The sequence below is a fragment of the Meriones unguiculatus genome, chromosome 20, assembly GCF_030254825.1.
Source record: "Meriones unguiculatus strain TT.TT164.6M chromosome 20, Bangor_MerUng_6.1, whole genome shotgun sequence".
In the NCBI taxonomy this organism is placed as follows: Eukaryota; Metazoa; Chordata; class Mammalia; order Rodentia; family Muridae; genus Meriones; species Meriones unguiculatus.
Window position 1 is genome coordinate 52,681,662 of NC_083367.1, and position 18,339 is coordinate 52,700,000.

The 18,339-nt window shown below is 36.0% G+C and overlaps 1 protein-coding gene across 7 annotated transcripts in view; it reads right to left on the reverse strand.

Annotated features, from left to right (window-relative positions):
- Grik2 (glutamate ionotropic receptor kainate type subunit 2) overlaps positions 1-18,339 on the reverse strand; it is a 657,687-nt gene that overhangs the window by 100,192 nt on the left and 539,156 nt on the right. For 6 of the 7 annotated variants that reach the window (XM_060373542.1, XM_060373543.1, XM_060373545.1 and 3 more), the window contains one exon: positions 16,296-16,513. In XM_060373542.1, coding sequence (XP_060229525.1) covers positions 16,296-16,513 — 218 coding nt within the window. The remainder of the gene's footprint in view (positions 1-16,295; positions 16,514-18,339) is intronic. The other variant, XM_060373546.1, reaches the window with a different exon arrangement.

The following is an 18,339-nucleotide window of genomic DNA, read 5'->3' on the forward strand; positions in this document are numbered from 1 at the left end:
CCTTGTTTTTTATGCAATAAACATCCAAATAAACTACTTGGATAGTTACACATGACTTTCTGAAAATATATGTTTCTCTATTAACATAAGCACAGTGTGATCTTTTTTAGCAATGAGTATGAAATGTGTTTGCAAATTTTTAAATGCACTATATGTGTTATATTTTACCTCGAGGGAATATTCGGGCAACTAATAGCAATAGTTTTAAAATTCTATCTTAATGGCAATGAATATTGGGAGTATATTCCTAAAAAGAGTATCATTATCTGTTTTCAGTAAGAAAGTAGAAGAATCTGAAGATATGTCTTTAACAGTGAAACAGGAGATAACAATGAGATAATGTATAATGATAGAGAAAACCCTGGAACATACTCTCAAAGATGATATTATCAAAGATGATATTAAATATCATCTTTGCAAGTTAGACTTTGGCATTTTCCCTTATTTTTTCCTTAAAGCGTATTCATTATTTAATTATGAAAAAATCACCTTGATTAAAATAACAGTGGCTACTATCAGAGAGTAATATCATCAAAATGAAAATTTTTCTATTATTTGAGAGTGAATTCAGAGCATCAATTATTTTTTTACTTTCACTACAGATTTATGTGCTTGAAGTCAAGGAAATTTGCACATTCTAGAGAGTTTTTCTACAGCCATGCTTCCCTTCTAAACTTTCTGAAAAAAAAAAACCCGTATGAACATATATAAAAACTATTATTTAATATACATACATAATAGCATGTATCCACTATAGTTACTATACCATATGGCATGCTTTGATAATTTGATGTAGCTTTGAATGGCATATAGGGGCATCATAGCACAGTGCAATGTTAAACAAAGTAATTATAAAATTAGAAAAAAAATTAGAATATATTACACTAAGAATGGGCCTTAATGCAAATAATGTTCTCTGGGTAACAGTGCATAGATCTTGATTTGTATTCAAACAGGGACTTTACAGAAAACTTCTGTATTTCTTTCCATTTTAAAATCACACTTGAACTGTTCAAATGCAAGTCTATAAAAAAGAGATCTCATATGTTATGGATGAAAAAGATTCTTGTGTTTTATTTTGGCCATATCGGGAGAACAAACAGAATGTGTATCAGTCATCTACATATGAGCTCCAACTATTAATGAAATAGTTTAATCTTAATGAAATATTAATGAAATAATCTAATGGAGTGTTAGATCTTCATGTTAAGTTAAATTAGTTGTTTTTCTAGGAGCACAATTATACATAATGAGTAGAAAGATTTAACCAGCTATAGAAGTTTAATAAGTTAATAAGAATGTCCTGTACAATAAGATATTCGTCGAGTAAATACTGCGCATTTGTAGTGTAGTTAGTGTTTATTTGAGCAATTGACAAGGCCTAAAATTATACACCTCTAGTTTATGAATTAAAAAAAAAAACAGAAGCTACAAAAAGTCAAATATAACCCGAATGAATGAAAATGTAGGGTTTTACCCAGCATCTAATCTATGCTTGTAATTATAATACTAGACTATCATATTGACTCAGATATCTTTTGTATCTATCAATGCTGCTTTCTATTCTTTGGCTTTATTTGATTGTTCTGTAAAAAACTAAAATGAAGCAAAAGCTCATAGAGTTCTGAAAACAGCAAAGGGACGTCCAAACAAATTTATTGTGTAGCTTCTATTTTATGATAATTAAGATATTTAATAAATGAAACACCTACATTTAGAGATATCAGATCTTCTCACTGAACTGCACTAGTGCTGAAGCATATACCCCTAGGCATAATCAAAAGCATTATTCAAATGTTGTCTGAATGAGTTTAAAGAATAATTTATTGCCAGCCTTTAACTCCTCTTCCTCTAAAATAGATTTAATATAAATCTTGGTTAAGAACTGAATAATGTATTATCCATATTTAGGACTTGTTAAGACCATGCATGGAGAGGACCTAGACGCCCTGCTCAGATGTAGCCCATGGGCAGCTCAGTCTCCATGGGGGTTCCCTAGCAAGAGAGCAGGGGCAGGCTCTGGCATGAACTCTGTTGTCTGCTCTTTGATCACCTGCCCTTAGGGGTGCAGCCTTACTAGGCCACAGAGAAAGAGGATCCAGGTAGTTCTGATGAGACCTGATCAGCTAGGGTCAAATAATAGGGGAGGAGTACCTCCCCTGTTAGTGGACTAGGAGAGGGACATGGAGTGGGAAGGAAGGTGAAACCAGAAGGAAATAAGGGAGGAGGCTACAGCGGGGAATAAAGTGTATACAGTGAACAAAGTGTGATAAATAATAATAATAAAATAAAACATAAAGATGGCATGTCTTCGTCTTACAGGATGCATTCATGTACATGGACGCAAATACATTCTGACATTTAAAATATTGTTATTTATGAAATTTACCAAGGATTTCTCTGAATATATGTTTCATATAAACTATACATTAGACAAACAGCACTAAGTGCTACTAATATCACAACACGATGATAGCCTCAGTCTGTTCCATGATCTGATACATTCAGGAACAAGACATTTGCCATTTTAACACGTAATTGTTTTATTTTTAACATAGAACCATTTTAGTCTAAAGTGAGCTTAGCCTAATCTGGGATTCCAATGAAGCATATGAAATCATAAGGACAGGTAATGAACTGACTGTGTTTTCTCCTTGTGAATATGTCTATAAGGTGTTACCAATGAACACAGAAGGGGACATGATGACATCCTGCTCACCTCAAGAAATAAACAATACCGCATTGTTTAAAAAAAAATCTAAGCTTTGAGGAAGGTAACAGGTAAAAAATAGTACTTTCTTCACTTTATGAATCAAGAAGAAAAGTCTTATTGTTTAGAGTTTTCATTCAGCTCTTCCTAATACAGAACAAGGTAATGTTACTTTTAATTTGTTTGGGGGAAAGGATGAAAAATCCTATTAAAGAAAACTTTTGGGCTGTACAGTTGGGTCAGTTTCTAAAGTGGACAGCATAGAAATCTGCGTTTGGGACCCCTGGGTACCCATGAGAAGCTGCCTGTATCTGCAGGCACCTATAAAAACCCTGGCAGAGAGGCAGAAACAGACCGTTCCCTGTAGCTTACTGGCCAGCCAGCTTAGCCAAATGCATGAGCTTCGGGATGAAACAAGATCATCAGGATGAAAGCAATTGTAGAAGATACCTGATTATCTAACTGTGGCTGCTACAAAAGTTCTCTCTCTCTCTGTTTCTCTTTCTCTCTCTCTAATACACACACACACACACACACACACACACACACACACACACACACACGGAAATATACACACCTTGAAACACATCTGCCTTATTCATAAAAAATTCAGTTGGGCAAATCTGAAGGTTATTTTTAATAGGCACATATATACAAAAATAGCTTTCCTACTCAGAAATAAAAAATGCTCCCCAAACCAAGAGCACTGACTGTCAGGAAGATTATTAATTAAGTAAATTTCAGAAAATTCATCTTATAATTAATAGATTACCTGTATGGACACTGGGTTTTTCAGATACTCTAATGTTTGAAATCACTACTAAAAGCAAAGCAGAACAAAGCAACAACAAAAAGAAGGAAAGAAAGAGAGAGAAAGAAAGAGAAGAGAGAGAAAAAGAAAGAATAGAAGTAAAAGATATATTAGAATGACCACCCACAGTGGTAATAAATACATTTTTTTCAAACTGTTAACAAACGTGAGTTCAAGTTCTTTGTTTTGCATTTTTTTTGCAAAACACTGTTTTTATGCATAAGTTTATATAAGATGATTATTGACATCCTACCCATTTTTACTATTTTTATCTTAAAAATGATAGTTTTCAAATTCTAAGGTATTTTTGGATATTTATCTCAATTTATCTGTTTCTGAAAAATATGTCCTTTTTGTGTTTCTTTCAAAATGCTCTCTGTTTTCTGTAAGTTCTTATTCTGATAAGTATTATACATTATCCAGCACTTGATAGGACAGCCCAAAATAATTAACTGACATTAGAATTTCTCAGTCCTTTTAGGGGCCTTTGCTCCCAAAATTGATGAGATGTGACAGGCTGTGCGAGCTGCCTTCCCAACTTGACAAACAGCAAGAGTGGTCCTTGCATGGAGGGGAGGCTGAAGTGCCAGGGTGGGAAAGAACCATCCTGCATCCAGCAACTGGCACCACTTCAGGCGCTTGCGTTCCAAGCCAATTAAAACACTGTTCAGCAGATTTTAACTTCAGTCGAACACATAACTTTTTTTCCTTCAATTAAACTGTCCCAAAGCTGCATTAGTACATACTGCAAATGTAACAATTAGAAAGGGATTAAACTTCTGTCCCCCAGATATTCTAGAGAAGCTACTTTCTAAGATAAAAGTTGCTGCTCTTCCAAGTTTAAATACACTAACACGCTAATCACTTCTTATAATTCCCAAAATGGCGTTATCGCTTTCTTGTTAACTATTGAATTCTGTCTGGCAGAGCTAGGGCAATAAAACCCATCATATTCTAATTTCCAGACAGCTTGATAGAACCAATGTTCTCGCTATACATAAAGTGTAATGAAGCACTTTCTTTCCCATAGGAAAGCCTTTGACTCATATGCTCTGATGCCAAGTAGCCTTCACATCTGCTGCTTCTCCATTGATGGCTTTAACTTGGCATGCTAAACTAGTGTCTGATGAAGCAGACTTACTCAAAGGCACCATTTTATTTCTAGCAATGGGAACATAGTAAATCCCTGTAATAAACATAGGATCAGGCTCACATACAATAAGTTGTGTGTTAGAGAAGAAAAGAGGGAATGAGACATTCTCCTTGGATAAAAAATAACTTCTTTTAATGCAAATACAACAAAATTCATAGTAACAAATTAGTTTTAATGGTATTTCAAGGAGAACTAATTTAAATTAAAACCAGTCTGCATTAGTAAATAAGACTGCAGCGTTAACTTAAAAATATCAACTTTAAAAAAATTAAGACATTGCCTCTTAACTTAATGTTACCATTAATGCATTGCCTATAACCAATGTTTCTGTGCAAATTAACAAAGCAAAAATGACTTTGGCGGGTCAGAAAAACTATACAAAAATCTCCAATTAGATATTTCCCATTTAAAATAAAAACACATTTAGATATCAATACTTCAGTTACAATATTTATATGTAAGCTCACATGACTGCTCAGATGAACCAGTGCTCAAAGAATAAAACATTGACATTGTTTGATATATATATATATGTAGAAATAAAAAGAACATTTATAGAAAGTTAGTTATTTGTGAATTAATCACTTTTAAGAAATTGTCAAGATTAGTTTGGGGTTTGAAATCCTGACTATATTAGGTTTTTCACTAAACTGGAAGTAAATTTAATGTCTGACATATAATCTGTTCAAATATGAAAAAAGATACCTAGGAATTCTCAAGGAAAAAAGAAGCATAACTTAGGACTTTGTGGTAATAAAACCTCATCATTTAAATCTGTCTTATTCTTCCTACAACAGAGAAGGGAGTCAAAGTAGTCTCTTGAATTGCAATAAGCACAGAGAGAATATTGTATATGAGCATGTATCTAAAATCTCTCCTTCAAAATCTAATTTATAATAAACCAGCATGTGGATTAATGCCACATCTTTAATTTCAATAATTATATTGTTCCATTTTCCTGAAAAATGACATTAAATTTTTTCAAAACTTTTTTTTGGTAAGTCCATAAAATGTACACTTTATCTAGCTCATATTCATATTTCAGTCCCTCCCTCCAACTTCTTCTGGATCTCATGATCCCTAACACCTCCCCTATCAGTGGAATGGGGAGAGGCATGGGAGGAGAAGAGGGAGGGATTGAGGGATTGGGAGGGGGCTAGAGCTGGGATATAAAGTAAATAAACTGTAATTAATAAAAAATTTAATTTTTTTAAAAAAAACCTTATTTTTACAAATTAAGACAAAATGTCTGGGCATGTGGCACTGTGGGCACATGGGTATGCTACAACATTAAATACAGAGCTGGAGTTGAGATAGGAAAAATATTTTAGGTGATGATGGTTATGAACGGATAACTACTGTTGTTGTGATGCTACACACCTTAAACTGTTGTTTAATAAAGACAGCCTATCTCAAGTCCAGTGTTCTTCTTTTTTAATACTACCAATGATAAGTTCTTATCTGTGAAGATTTATAAACAGGGAGTTATAATGGAGTTTTAAGTTTCCCTAAATAGAAAGAGAAAGGGGAGGGCATGGTGGAAGGGAGGGAAAGAAGGGGAGAGAGAATGAAGGAGGAGAAAAGGAAGACAGATTACTGTTGGTAGATATCAAAAGTTACAGTGTCTTGCTCCAGAAAAACTATTCAACCATCTTGAACTTTTAAGTTCTCTATGCAAACTTTCAAATAAATTTGTTTGAATTGAAGAAATGCTGTAGGCTACTACATAATTGGAAGAAAATAATACTGTGTATATAAAGAATAATAAGAAACTATTAAATGACAAGAGTAATTTTTCAAATGCATCTAACTAAACTATTTGTCACAAGTTTTTCATCAGTGTCTACATTTCATTTATTCATGAATAACTGTACAGAGAGCAGAAAAGAAAGAAATCGTTAGAGGAGCATAATAACTGTGGAAGACTATGTAAACAAAGGACATATTTTATATGATCTCTCTTTCTCTCACTCTTTCTCCGTGAGTGTGTGTGTGTGTGTGTGTGTGTGTGTGTATACACCCATGGTAACATAGAAGGCAGAGCAGTACACCAGGTAACTTTCTCTATTATTTTCTGCGTTATTTCCTTGAGATAGTGTCTCTCACAGAACTGGAGCTCACCACTTCCTCTTTGCAGAGGGGCCAGCTAGTTCTTGGTATCTGCCTGTCTCTTCTTTCTTTCTTTTTAGCTTTCTTTCTTTCTTTCTTTCTTTCTTTCTTTCTTTCTTTCTTTCTTTCTTTTTCTTTCTTTCTTTTCTTTCACCATATTTTTAAAATTTTTCTTAATTACAGTTTATTCACTTTGTATCCCAGATGTGCCCCTTCCCACATCCCCTCCTGATTCTTCCTTCCCTCCCTCTTCTCCTATGCTCCTCCCCTAGTCCAATGACAGGGGAGGTCCTCCTCCCCCTCTTCTTCTTCTTTTTTTAAATTTTTAGTAATTTCAATTTATTCACTTTGTATCCGCCCTGTATCCTTCCCCTCCCAATTCCACCCTCTCTCCCCATTCTCCACCTATGCCCCTCCCCCAGTCCACTGATAGCAGAGGTCTTTCTTCCCTCCCTTCTGATCCTAGTCTGTCAGGTCTCATGAGGAGTGGCTGCATTGTCCTCCTCTGTGTCCTGGCTGCTCCCCCCTCAGAGGAAGGTTATCAAAGAGCAGGCCAATCAGTTCATGTCAGAGACAGCCCCTGTTCCCATTTCTATCAAAGCAGATGTTGAGACTTATGGCCAACCTTTGGGCAGAGTACAGGGAATCTCCCCCTCTTCTTAAGCACTGCATCTATGCTTTGAAATTAATGAGGGTTCAGAGGTAGGGGTGTTGAACTCCCATTCTCCTGCTTGTAGAGCAAGTGCTTTTCTGCACTGAAAAAATTCCTTACCTCAAAGCAAATTGCTAGATAGCAATGGTTCAACAGTCTTTTGGGTCTAATCAAATTTATAGCAAAAAAATATCAAAATGTCAAAACTATAGAGGGCTAGATATAGCTACATATAACAAAACAGATAAAATATTGAAATATAATATATACAGCATGGAAGCAAAAAAGAGATAGGAGATTAAAAAAAAATAGAACTGACTAGTCTTTAGGTAGAATTACTTTGCAGAATGCAAAGTAAATAAACTTGGAAGTTTAGTTAATAAAATATTTTCTAATCTTTTTCTCAACATGGACTGACTTTTCAAATTAAGGATTAAATTAAGCATATTGATTTAGAGGAAGAAAACCAAACAAAAACTAGGCCCCAATGCAAGGACTATATGGACAAAAGAAGTAGTGCCTATAGTCAAGAGAGACAGAGAACATCTTAGAAAGAAATGAAGGTTCTTTCTTTCTTTCTTTTTTTTTTTTTGGTACACAGAATTTCAGCTTTATTAAGTAACTGTCAAAATTGCCTTGGTGTCTCTTAAAAACTTTAAATTAGGAGAAAATATAAATGCAGAAAAGCCATGATAAGTTAACTTAGCAATCTGTTGCAATAAACACGAGCTCTATGAACATGCATTATGGAAATCAGATGGAGCACCCAGAGAGCAATAACGGGGTAGCAATGTCAATGCAGTGCTTTCTGCTATCTAACACTTCGGATTTTTATGAAGGTTCTTTCTTAACATCATAAGAAGATTTCATTGAATATATTTAAAGGCTACAAAGGGCCAAAGATACTTCTGAGATAAAGATCAGTGTTCTAGCATACATAATGTTCTGTGTTAGACAGCAGCAAAATAAATAAAAATAAAAATAAATTTCATGATTTCCTCCTTTTTGATTGCTGAGTAGTATTCCATTGTGTAAAAATACCATAATTTCTGTACCCATTCCTCCATTGATGGACATCTGGGTTGTTTCCAGGTTCTGGCTGTTACAAATAAAGCTGCTATAAACATGGTTGAGCAAGTATCCCTTTTGTGTACTTGAACGAACTTTGGGTATATACCTAGCAGTGGTATAGCTGGGTCTTGAGGAAGCACTATTCCTAATTGTCTTAGAAAGCGCCAGATAGCTTTCCAGAGTGGTTGTACCAGTTTACATTCCCACCAGCAGTGGAGGAGGGTTCCCCTTTCTCCACAACCTCTCCAGCATGTGTTATCACTTGAGTTTTTCATCTTGGCCATTCTGATGGGTGTAAGGTGATATCTCAGGGTCGTTTTGATTTGCATTTATGGTGGGATCTAGAAAAGATCATTCTGAGTGAAATATCCCAGAAGGAGAAAGACAAACATGGGATATACTCACTTATATAGGGCTATAAGATATGATAAACATAAGGAAATCTATACACCTAAAAAAGATAATCAATTGAGTGGACATGGGGTAAGATGATCAATCCTCGTTTAGAAAGACAGATGGGATGTGCATTGAACGTATGACAGGAGTCTACTGAGCGCATCTGAAAGACTCGAACTAGCAGTGTTTTCAAAGCAAAGACTCATGACCAAACCTTTGGCAGAGTACAGGGAATCATAAGAAAGAAGGGGAGTTAGTCTGATGGGGAAAGGATAGGAGCTCCACAAGGACCAAATATATCTGGGTACAGGGTCTTTTCTGAGACTGACATTCAACCAAGGACCATGTATGGATATAACCTAGAACCTCCACTCAGATGTAGCCTGTGGTAGCTCAGTAACCAATTGGTTTCCTAAAGTGAGGGGAACAGGGACTATTTCTAACAGGAACTCAATGACTGGCTCTTTGGCCTCCCCACCCCCGAAGGGAGGAGCAGTCCTGTTAGGCCACAGAGGAGGGCTTTGCAGCCAGTCCTGAAGATACCTGATAAAAGAGGATCAGATGAATGGGGAGGAGGTCCCCCCTATCAGTGGACTTGGAAAGGGGCACGGTGGAGATGAGGGAGGGAGGGAGGGACTGGGAGGGAATGAGGGATCGGGACACGGCTGGGATACAGAGTTAATAAAATGTAACTGATAAAAATAATAATAATAATAAAACTTAAAAAAAATAAAAAAATAAATTAAAGTTAACAAAAATTTAGCAGAGATTATGTTTGAAAGACAAGTGTCATCTTTTTTGAGAAGACACCAATTCCTTTAAAATATAGAAAAATCTCTCAGGTATCTGCCTTACTTATATGCTAAATAAAACACATTAAAAATAACTAAGGGATTTTCATTGTTATTTTAAATATTATTGTGGCATAACTAATAGAAGACACATTTCAGCACAGTACTGATGATGATGGTCACAGTGCAAGAATAACTGAGTGGAGTCATCAGGCTCCTATTCCACTGATGTGCATGAAAAGGATATTGTCAAAATGAGAAGACCAAGAAAATGCATTTTGATGGATAATTTAGTGAATATTGGAAGGAAAATATTGGGTAATCAGGAGGATGAAGAAGAGAAAAAAAAGGGAGAAGAAGAAGAGGAAAAGGAAGAAGAAAGAGGAGTCAGAGGAAGAGAAAGAGGAGAAGCAGCAGCAGAAGAGAAAGAGGAGAAGCAGCAGCAGAAGAAAAATAAAAAAGAAGAAGAAACAGAAGAAAGCACCTTCCAGTTTTAAGTTAAGGAAATTCTCTCAGAAATGAAAGAAGACTAACAAGAGGCTTAGGGAATAAGGAGAACACAGTTAAAGAGGGTTGCTAAAGAAGGGAACAATGAAATGATAGCTCAGTATACACTGGAGAAAAATGTAAAGTGCAGGTATAACAGGTGTGAGAAAATTTAATAGAAAGTAAGAAGCCAGGCTTCGCCGTGCTTTGTAATCCTTGCAGGATGCTAAGTCCTTACAATAAAGCATGTAGCGGGTACCCATTTAAAAAAATGTGAAGTCACTTTAGTCACAGTGTAAACAATAGTAGAGATAAAACCCAGGATCTGAGTTTTTGATAAAACTGTAAAAGGTTATGAGAAGCCTTAACCCCTCGTTGGAACATCCTGCGTCAGTTCTAGGATTAGCGGTGCTGGTGTCCGAGGTCTGAGTAGGTTCAGGAGACCATTGCCCCCAGGGGCGACACATGCTCCATGCCAATTGACTAACTCCATGTTTTCCTCCAATTTTGAAAGCCCACACCTGTTTGTCTATATCCCCCATTTTTATTCATTATTAGCCAGATAGAGCCAAGTAATTGTGGTAATGATACTTGGTTTTTTTTAAGCCCCAATGCTAGTAAAGTTAGGTATGCCCTGGTTACTCGCATGCCTCACTGGGTGCCTATGCCCATTGATGCCCCTCACGCTATGACTCTCTTCAGACAGAAAAGGGATCTTGGAACTACAGCCACCATTGTTACTACCATCTCATTGACGGCTGTTGGAGCTACCACCAGGGCATTAGCCATGAGTCATACTGGGCAGACTGCTCAGACCCTGAATAATCATTTAGCCAATGTAGCTCATGCCTTAGTTGTACATAAAGGAATTAATGCTCAACTAAAAGGAAGCTTGATGGTGTTCAATCAGAGGATTGACCTCTTGCAGGAGCAAATTGATACCCTATGGCAAATCGCTCAACCTGGCTGTCAATGAAAGTATGCTGGACTTTGTGTCACTAGCATACAACATGAGAATTTTTCCTGCGCTGCAAATTTGTCTAAACAATTGTCGAGCTATATTTTAGGTAATTGGACTGGAGAATTCGATACTACGATGGAGCAGCTGAGAGTGGCCATTGTCACAGTAAATTCTACCGGAGTGGACGCAGGACTGCCCACAGGATTATCAACATGGATTGCTGCAGCCATAAATCATCTGAAGGAATGGGCGGGCATGGGAGTGTTAGCAGGCCTTCTGGTGTTGGTCTCCTTGGTTTGCCTGTGGTATATATGCAAGATTAGAGTCTCACAACAGTGTGATGCAGCCATGATCATTCAGGCCTTTACAGCCATTGAAGCAAGACATTCTCCCCAAGCATGGTTGGATACCATAAAAAGCTAAAATGATACGCTCAGGATGCGAGGCTAAGCACTGCACTCAGGGTCAGCCGCTTTGGACCCAGAGAAGAGCATGTCTGATTGCATGCGGGTTGATGCCCCAGGTCCCGCCTCTGAGAAAAAGGTATCGGACGGGTCCGATGCTCTTTGGGTGGATGACACCTAAATGAACATCTGTACAAAGTCCCAATTCATTTCTAATATCAGAGATCAGACCTCTACTCTTGCCTGATGCGTCTAAAACAAAAAGGGGGAACTGTAGAGAGCTGCGGAATGCTATGCCTTAAAGATGGAGCTGGTTTCCGCCTTCCACCTTCCCGATGGTGAGTGCTCTCTGTCACGAACAACTCCACATTTGGCTAAGGCCGAGGATCTGGCTTGCTTACATGTATGTGGACCTATCTGCATTGCCCCCGTGGCACGCCTGGGTTGGCTACCCAGAGGCTATTTAAGCTGTGGGCTGGCTTTCCCCGGGGTCCGAGGATTGTTCAATGTTCCTGAATAAACTGCATTGAAAAAAAAAAAAAAAAAAACTGTAAAAGGTTGTTCAGAGATGGCTCTTGTTTCAAATGGGAAAGCAGTAAAGAAAGTTGATGCACAGACTCTAGTGTGTGAGTACTAAAACTCCTCCTGCCAGCACACCTTTGATGGCCTCTGCCAAGCCAGCTCTGCCAGTTTCCACCAGTGTCACAGGACCTAATAGAACCAGCCCATCCTGTCTAGCACCGTACTTCCCTCAGCTGCATCAAGACCTGCGCCCCGCAAAGCATCACACCTCAGTCCAGAGAGAGCTAGTTTCTACTGCCAGGAACAAGCCACCTCCCCAACCCAATATCTGCTGCAAGGGTTTTGCTGCCAAACAATTCCATAGAGAAAAATTAACATTTCAGGGAGAGTTATCTCACAGCTAGTCACAAAAGAACAGAAGCCAGAGAGGGAGGCAATGAAGAGGAAGGCTCAACAGGAGCAAGAGAATGCTGCCAGGTAGGTACACCTCTCCTGGGAAACTGTAGCTTTTCCTTCAGAGGGAAAAGGATATGGAAGTTTCTCAATATTATGGCTATGCAATGTAAGAGCTGGCCAGATCATTGTAACAAAGTACTTTTCCATGTCGCCAAGGAGAAATATAGACCCAAATAGAGATATATACATGAGGTTTAAAAACTTTTATGAATGCTTAGATTCATAGGTACATAGAAGGTAGGTAGATGACTATCTAGATCCTTGTGTTGACATAAACGAACAGACAAGTTTTCTATAATACTCATAAACGTTTGAAGACAGCAAAAAATGACTGGAGAAATTTAAGTCAGTTCTTTAACATACAGTATTTAAAGAAACCTTCGTTGTTTTACTCATACCTTTCTATTATTAATTTAGGTTGACAGAGTAATGTATGTTACAGAAATACATCAGATGTTAATAAAATGTGACATTTTTTAATATTAAGAAAGAAAGTTGATGCATGACAAGCAGAAAGGGCAGAGTCTAAAGAGCCCTGAGATGTGCATGGCGTCTGTTTAGAGTGAATATATACACAGAAAAGATGTTCATTAAATATTTACTCAGTGAAAATGTATTTTAACATCTTTATCCTAATTGAAAACATAAGTAACAGTGAGAATAATAGATACAAGCTGGGAGACAAAGTGAATAAATTGCAATAAATAAAAATTATAAAAACGAGAATAATATGATTTTTTTTACTGTTTCTTTCTCTTTTTTATTTTTTCTACAATTTATTAATTTTGTATCCCTATTGAAGCCCCTCCCTCATCTCCTCCCATCTTCCCCCATCCGCTTCCGCTAGTCCACTAAAAGGCGGAATTCCTGGAAGTCCTGATGAAACTTGATAAGCTAGGGTCAGAGGATGATGTAGTGTTTCAATCCTTATATTAAGTAAATTTAAGTTTCTGTTCATCAGAGATTTAGAAAAATCCCCCAAAGAACTAGTTTTACCTAATGAAGCATGATTTTAAAGTACACTAACATAGACATCTAAAACATTCTAAGAAAATTACATATTTTAAATTTTTCATTCATATAATTTGTCCTTCTTTATATATTAGAAATCAGAACAGTGTCAGGGAAATGTCACATAATCCTTTTAACAATACTTAAAAATTACTTAATAGTTTGTTATTAAACTTGCTTATTTGACATACTCTATTAGTAAACACGGCATAGTCAGAAATTACAGAAAGGTCAAACAAATAATCCGTGAGGATCGGAATGCAGAGTCATATGCAGGAATTTTAAAGTTCACGTTATAACTTAGAAATGCTTATACGTATCCCTGAAAGTGCAAAGAAGTGTTTGCTATGACAAGTCTTTACTCAATAAAGTTCTATTCAGCGGTTAAACTTATATAATGGAAAGCTACCTGTTTGTCATCCCAACCAGGGGTGAAAGTCAGGTAACAGAAGCATAGTGAGTGGGTGGCAGAGTCAGGAATTGAGCCCAGTCTCTCCGATTCCACACTTACAGGTTTTTGCTTTTTCTTACTTCCATCAATACTAACTATCTGAAACGTAATTGCCATCACTCACACTACTTTTTAAAGAAAACTACATGACAAAACTTTGTCTGTTAAATACACGGAGAGTTGAAGAAGCCAAAACATGAAGTTGAAATTAGAATATTTAAAGCATTTTAAAATATAAAAATATATTTATAAATAAAATCTTTATGTCTCCTGTAATTTTTTTTACATAAGGTAATTGCTAGCTCAGTCATTATCTCTGTATGGTTGTTATTATAACCATTGTACATTAACAGTTCTTTCAAGCTTTAAAGGAAGTCTTGATTGTTGGAAACAGAAAGTTGTTTTATGTCAGTTTCTCCAAATACTAGAAGCTCCCTTCTGTGAAAGTCAGAAAAAAACAAAAGATGAAAGTGCAGGACGCAAAGTCAGTGGTAAAGAGTGAAAGTAGATACACATGGCACACTAGAAAAATAAAAATAAAAAAGATGTAAGAAACATTAAAGGATTGAAGAGATAGTCAAGAAAGGAAATAAGTTTAAACAAGATATAGAGAAAAAGAGAAATATGTTTTGGATAGTTTTGAGTTCTTCAGTACGAATTAGGGCTTTGAAACAAGATATGTGAATGTTTTCAAAAATAAAAATGAAGTTAAAATCTCAAAATCCTTACAGCTTCTGGTGTCAGGTCATTATGTTGGGCACTTATCTGTGTAATTAAAAACACTCAGCCCCAGAGGTTCCTAGTGCACAGGAATAATTAAGATCATCTACATTGTCCCTACCTACTAAGTATTTGATATTGACAATCTACATTCAGCCATTTGTACAACTGATGTGTAAGAACATATCTAAAATTAAAAGATTATTTTATAATAAAACTTTTTAATACTTCATATCATAGGAAAAATGATCACTTACACTTGATGTAGCCAAAGAGTTCCATAGTGAATTAAATGTTTAAATGATATGTGATTAATAAAAATGAATAATTATTAATTATTTTTGATTAAACATAATATATAAATATAGCATTTTAACTAGCCAGAGATAAATCAGTTCAGTTAAAAATAATTAAAATTTAAAGTGATATGTAGCCAAGTAGTGAAATGTAATTAGCACTTGGAAATACAATTTTCTTTTGAATTCTACTATTCAATGCTAGTAGAGTTTTATGAGAAGTTTTACAAAAAAAAATGCATACTTAGCATGCTTATGGTTTAGCTAATAATTATGTCACTGTGAATTTGTAATCAAAATTCTATATTTTTGGAAGCAATAATTGGGTTGTAGTTCTGAACCAAGAGTAGGGCTATCTCTGTTATTAGCTGGGCACGTGAATTTTGTTAAATAAAAGAATTTAATAAAGTGGGACAAGTTTTTAAATAAAATTTTAATTTACATCAACATTTAGTTGTTTTTGAATGAATAACTTATGTACTTGCAGTACTTTAAAAAATCTCCAATTTGTAAAACAAGTACTTGATAAACTATAAAAACAAGCATAAAGGGTACTAAATACTTGAATGGAAATTTTCTCTTTGCGGTATTATTTTACTGGTGAAACAAGCAGCAATTTAAAGATGAAGAGAAAAGAAAGAGGACTGTAAGGCTCTTTGTGTTGGGAAGAGGACACAATTACACTGTCCACAGAAATGTTGCACAGGTTGTTGAGGTCACTGTCAATTAGACTGGGTGAATGTGCAGATGATAAGAACCGACTCTTCCCTCATTTTTATAATCTGCCTCATTTCAGCTGAACCAAATATACGTATGGGAAACATTTTTACATTCAAGTAAGTATGTATATGCTTGGACTCTGCTGTTGTTCAGTTATCAAATAAAGATATCACTTTTTTACTCAAAGACTAAATTTTATTAAAAAAGTTACCTCGGGTAGAATTTTCTTTACTATCAATAAGGAGATATGGCATAAATAAAAGGCGTTTTTCTCTCTCTCTCTCTCTCTCTCTGTATATATATATATATATATATATATATATATATATATACATACATACCTTCTATTTTTAATCTTTAAATACCCAATAAACAACATCAGTGCATTTGGACTTCTTACTGTTTCAAGTGCTAAAAAGACATGATGGGCACATATTTCCTTGTACGACCCTCTGGCCTTTAAGCTGCATGCTATTATTTACATGGAACAAATACCAGCATAACGACATCCTTACCTACACAAATAGGAAGGACTGCTTGTGCTTTTGTGGTTAGGTTTTAGTAACAAGGCTTACCTTGAAGAATGTCATGGTTGCGCCGTCCTCTACTGCTCCATACTCTATCTTGGTTTGCTTAGCTAAATCATCAGCAGAGTCAATGGGAGATTCCATGCGTTCCACGGTCAGAAAGGCGGCTAGGTTAGCAGTATACGAAGAAATGATGATAAGTGTGAAAAACCACCAAATGCCTCCCACTATCCTGGTGGAGAGCGCTTTGGGCATGAGCTCAGAACCTGACAGAGAGTTGGGGAAAGGTGAAACGAATACAGACAATTTGATCAGCAGTCAGACATGTTTGGTCACAGTGGAAGAAAGGGATCACCGTGCAATAAAAGTTAAAGTCAAAGACTGACACCCTGCTTCAGTGAACAAGCAACAACCTTTGGGAGGGCAGAGGCCGTTTTTAGCACTCTGCCGCTTCTGGAAGAAACATCTATCAAGTACAGTGACAGACTAGCCTTACCTGAGATGATGTCATGGGCTAATTCAAATATTAACGTCTAAAATGTCTTAGAAACTTCACATTAGAAGAAAGAAGTAAAAACCTCTCCCGTTTGTAAACCACATGCAAATTTGTTCCAACTTTAATTATTTAAGTGGTTTTCAGAACTAATTATTCAATGTAGATTCAGATCCGTTTTCTTAATACGATTCTGAAAGGTTCTTTTTAATGCACTCCAATATGTCTGCTTCATATTGATCTTAGACAATACTGCTTCTGCTTGATCTCAGGCAAACAGCAAAGGAACAATACTTCACCACTTAAAAAAAAAAGCAGTATTGTATGGTGATAAAATATTTCATTTAACCACATTTCTTACGATGGTGTAAGATATTTGTCCTGTGCTCATTTTAAAATAAAGTAACAAATTATTTACTTGTGTTTAAGCAAATATCTCTCATTTTAAGGGTTAGCCTCCATGAAGGCAACTAAGTGAGTAAACAAACAAAAAATTATCTTTATAAATATGTAGTATTACATAAATATATCACAATTAAACGGCTGGAGTTGCCTGCCCATGATATTAATAGAAGAATGGGATCTGAGTACTATGTTTTAGTTTTTATTATTAATTTTAGGTTATTTAGTGAATAAAAGAAAATGTTAAAATGTTAAATATTGTTTCTTATTTAAATTTTAATTAACTGTAATTTTATATCAGATTGTAGTATTCTTTTTTAAAGTATATACTATACTCATTAATAGCATTACTATATACGAAGCATATTGCCATCCACTTTTAATCATTTTGAATCTATAATCAGATAAGCATGACTACGAAGTAGTGAGCATTTTACAGGGCTTGAGTAAAATGTAACGAAGCAAAGATGGACTCCTTTTGCTGAAATGCTTTACAGTCTCATCTTTAATGTGATCACATGTGCAGCAAGAAAGTACCTCTTCAGAGGTAACGAAAGGAAAAACAAATTGTTTGTGCTGACATTGAAAATATGTACTATCGTGACCATCCTATATAAAATGGCCCATCTTACACTTCAGTTCATCTTACCCTAGCAATTTCAAAGGTATAAAATCTTAAAAGCAGACAGACTTGGACATGACAGCCAACTCCAGCTCCAGACTCATGTCTACCACTCTGTAAGGGAAGAAAAGCAAAACAAAACAAAACAAAACAGAAAGGTACCTTTCTGGTGTAGTTGCTCCTAGTCCCTGCCAGACACACACTCGGACACTGAAACTAGTGACACACCCAGGACGATCAGCAGCTTTAGCTGCATATTTTACTGTTTATTTATTTAAAAAAAAAACATAAAACACACCAATAAAGTCAAAAGAGACTAGGAAATAAAAGCATAGTGGATGGAGACATTTGACAAAGCTGTCCCAATTACCACAAGTTCATATCTTACCCACAGACTGAAATTCGGCAGACACCTCTTAGTCTCGTCAATCAGAGCCTGGTTAGGGGCTGACTGTCATGTACTCAAGGCAACGTCATGTCCAGCACTATATCCCACTAATTCCTGGGGATCGGGGCATCAGCCAGATAGGATGGGTTCCTCTTTCATGTATCCACCAGCCTTGAGGTGAGGACAT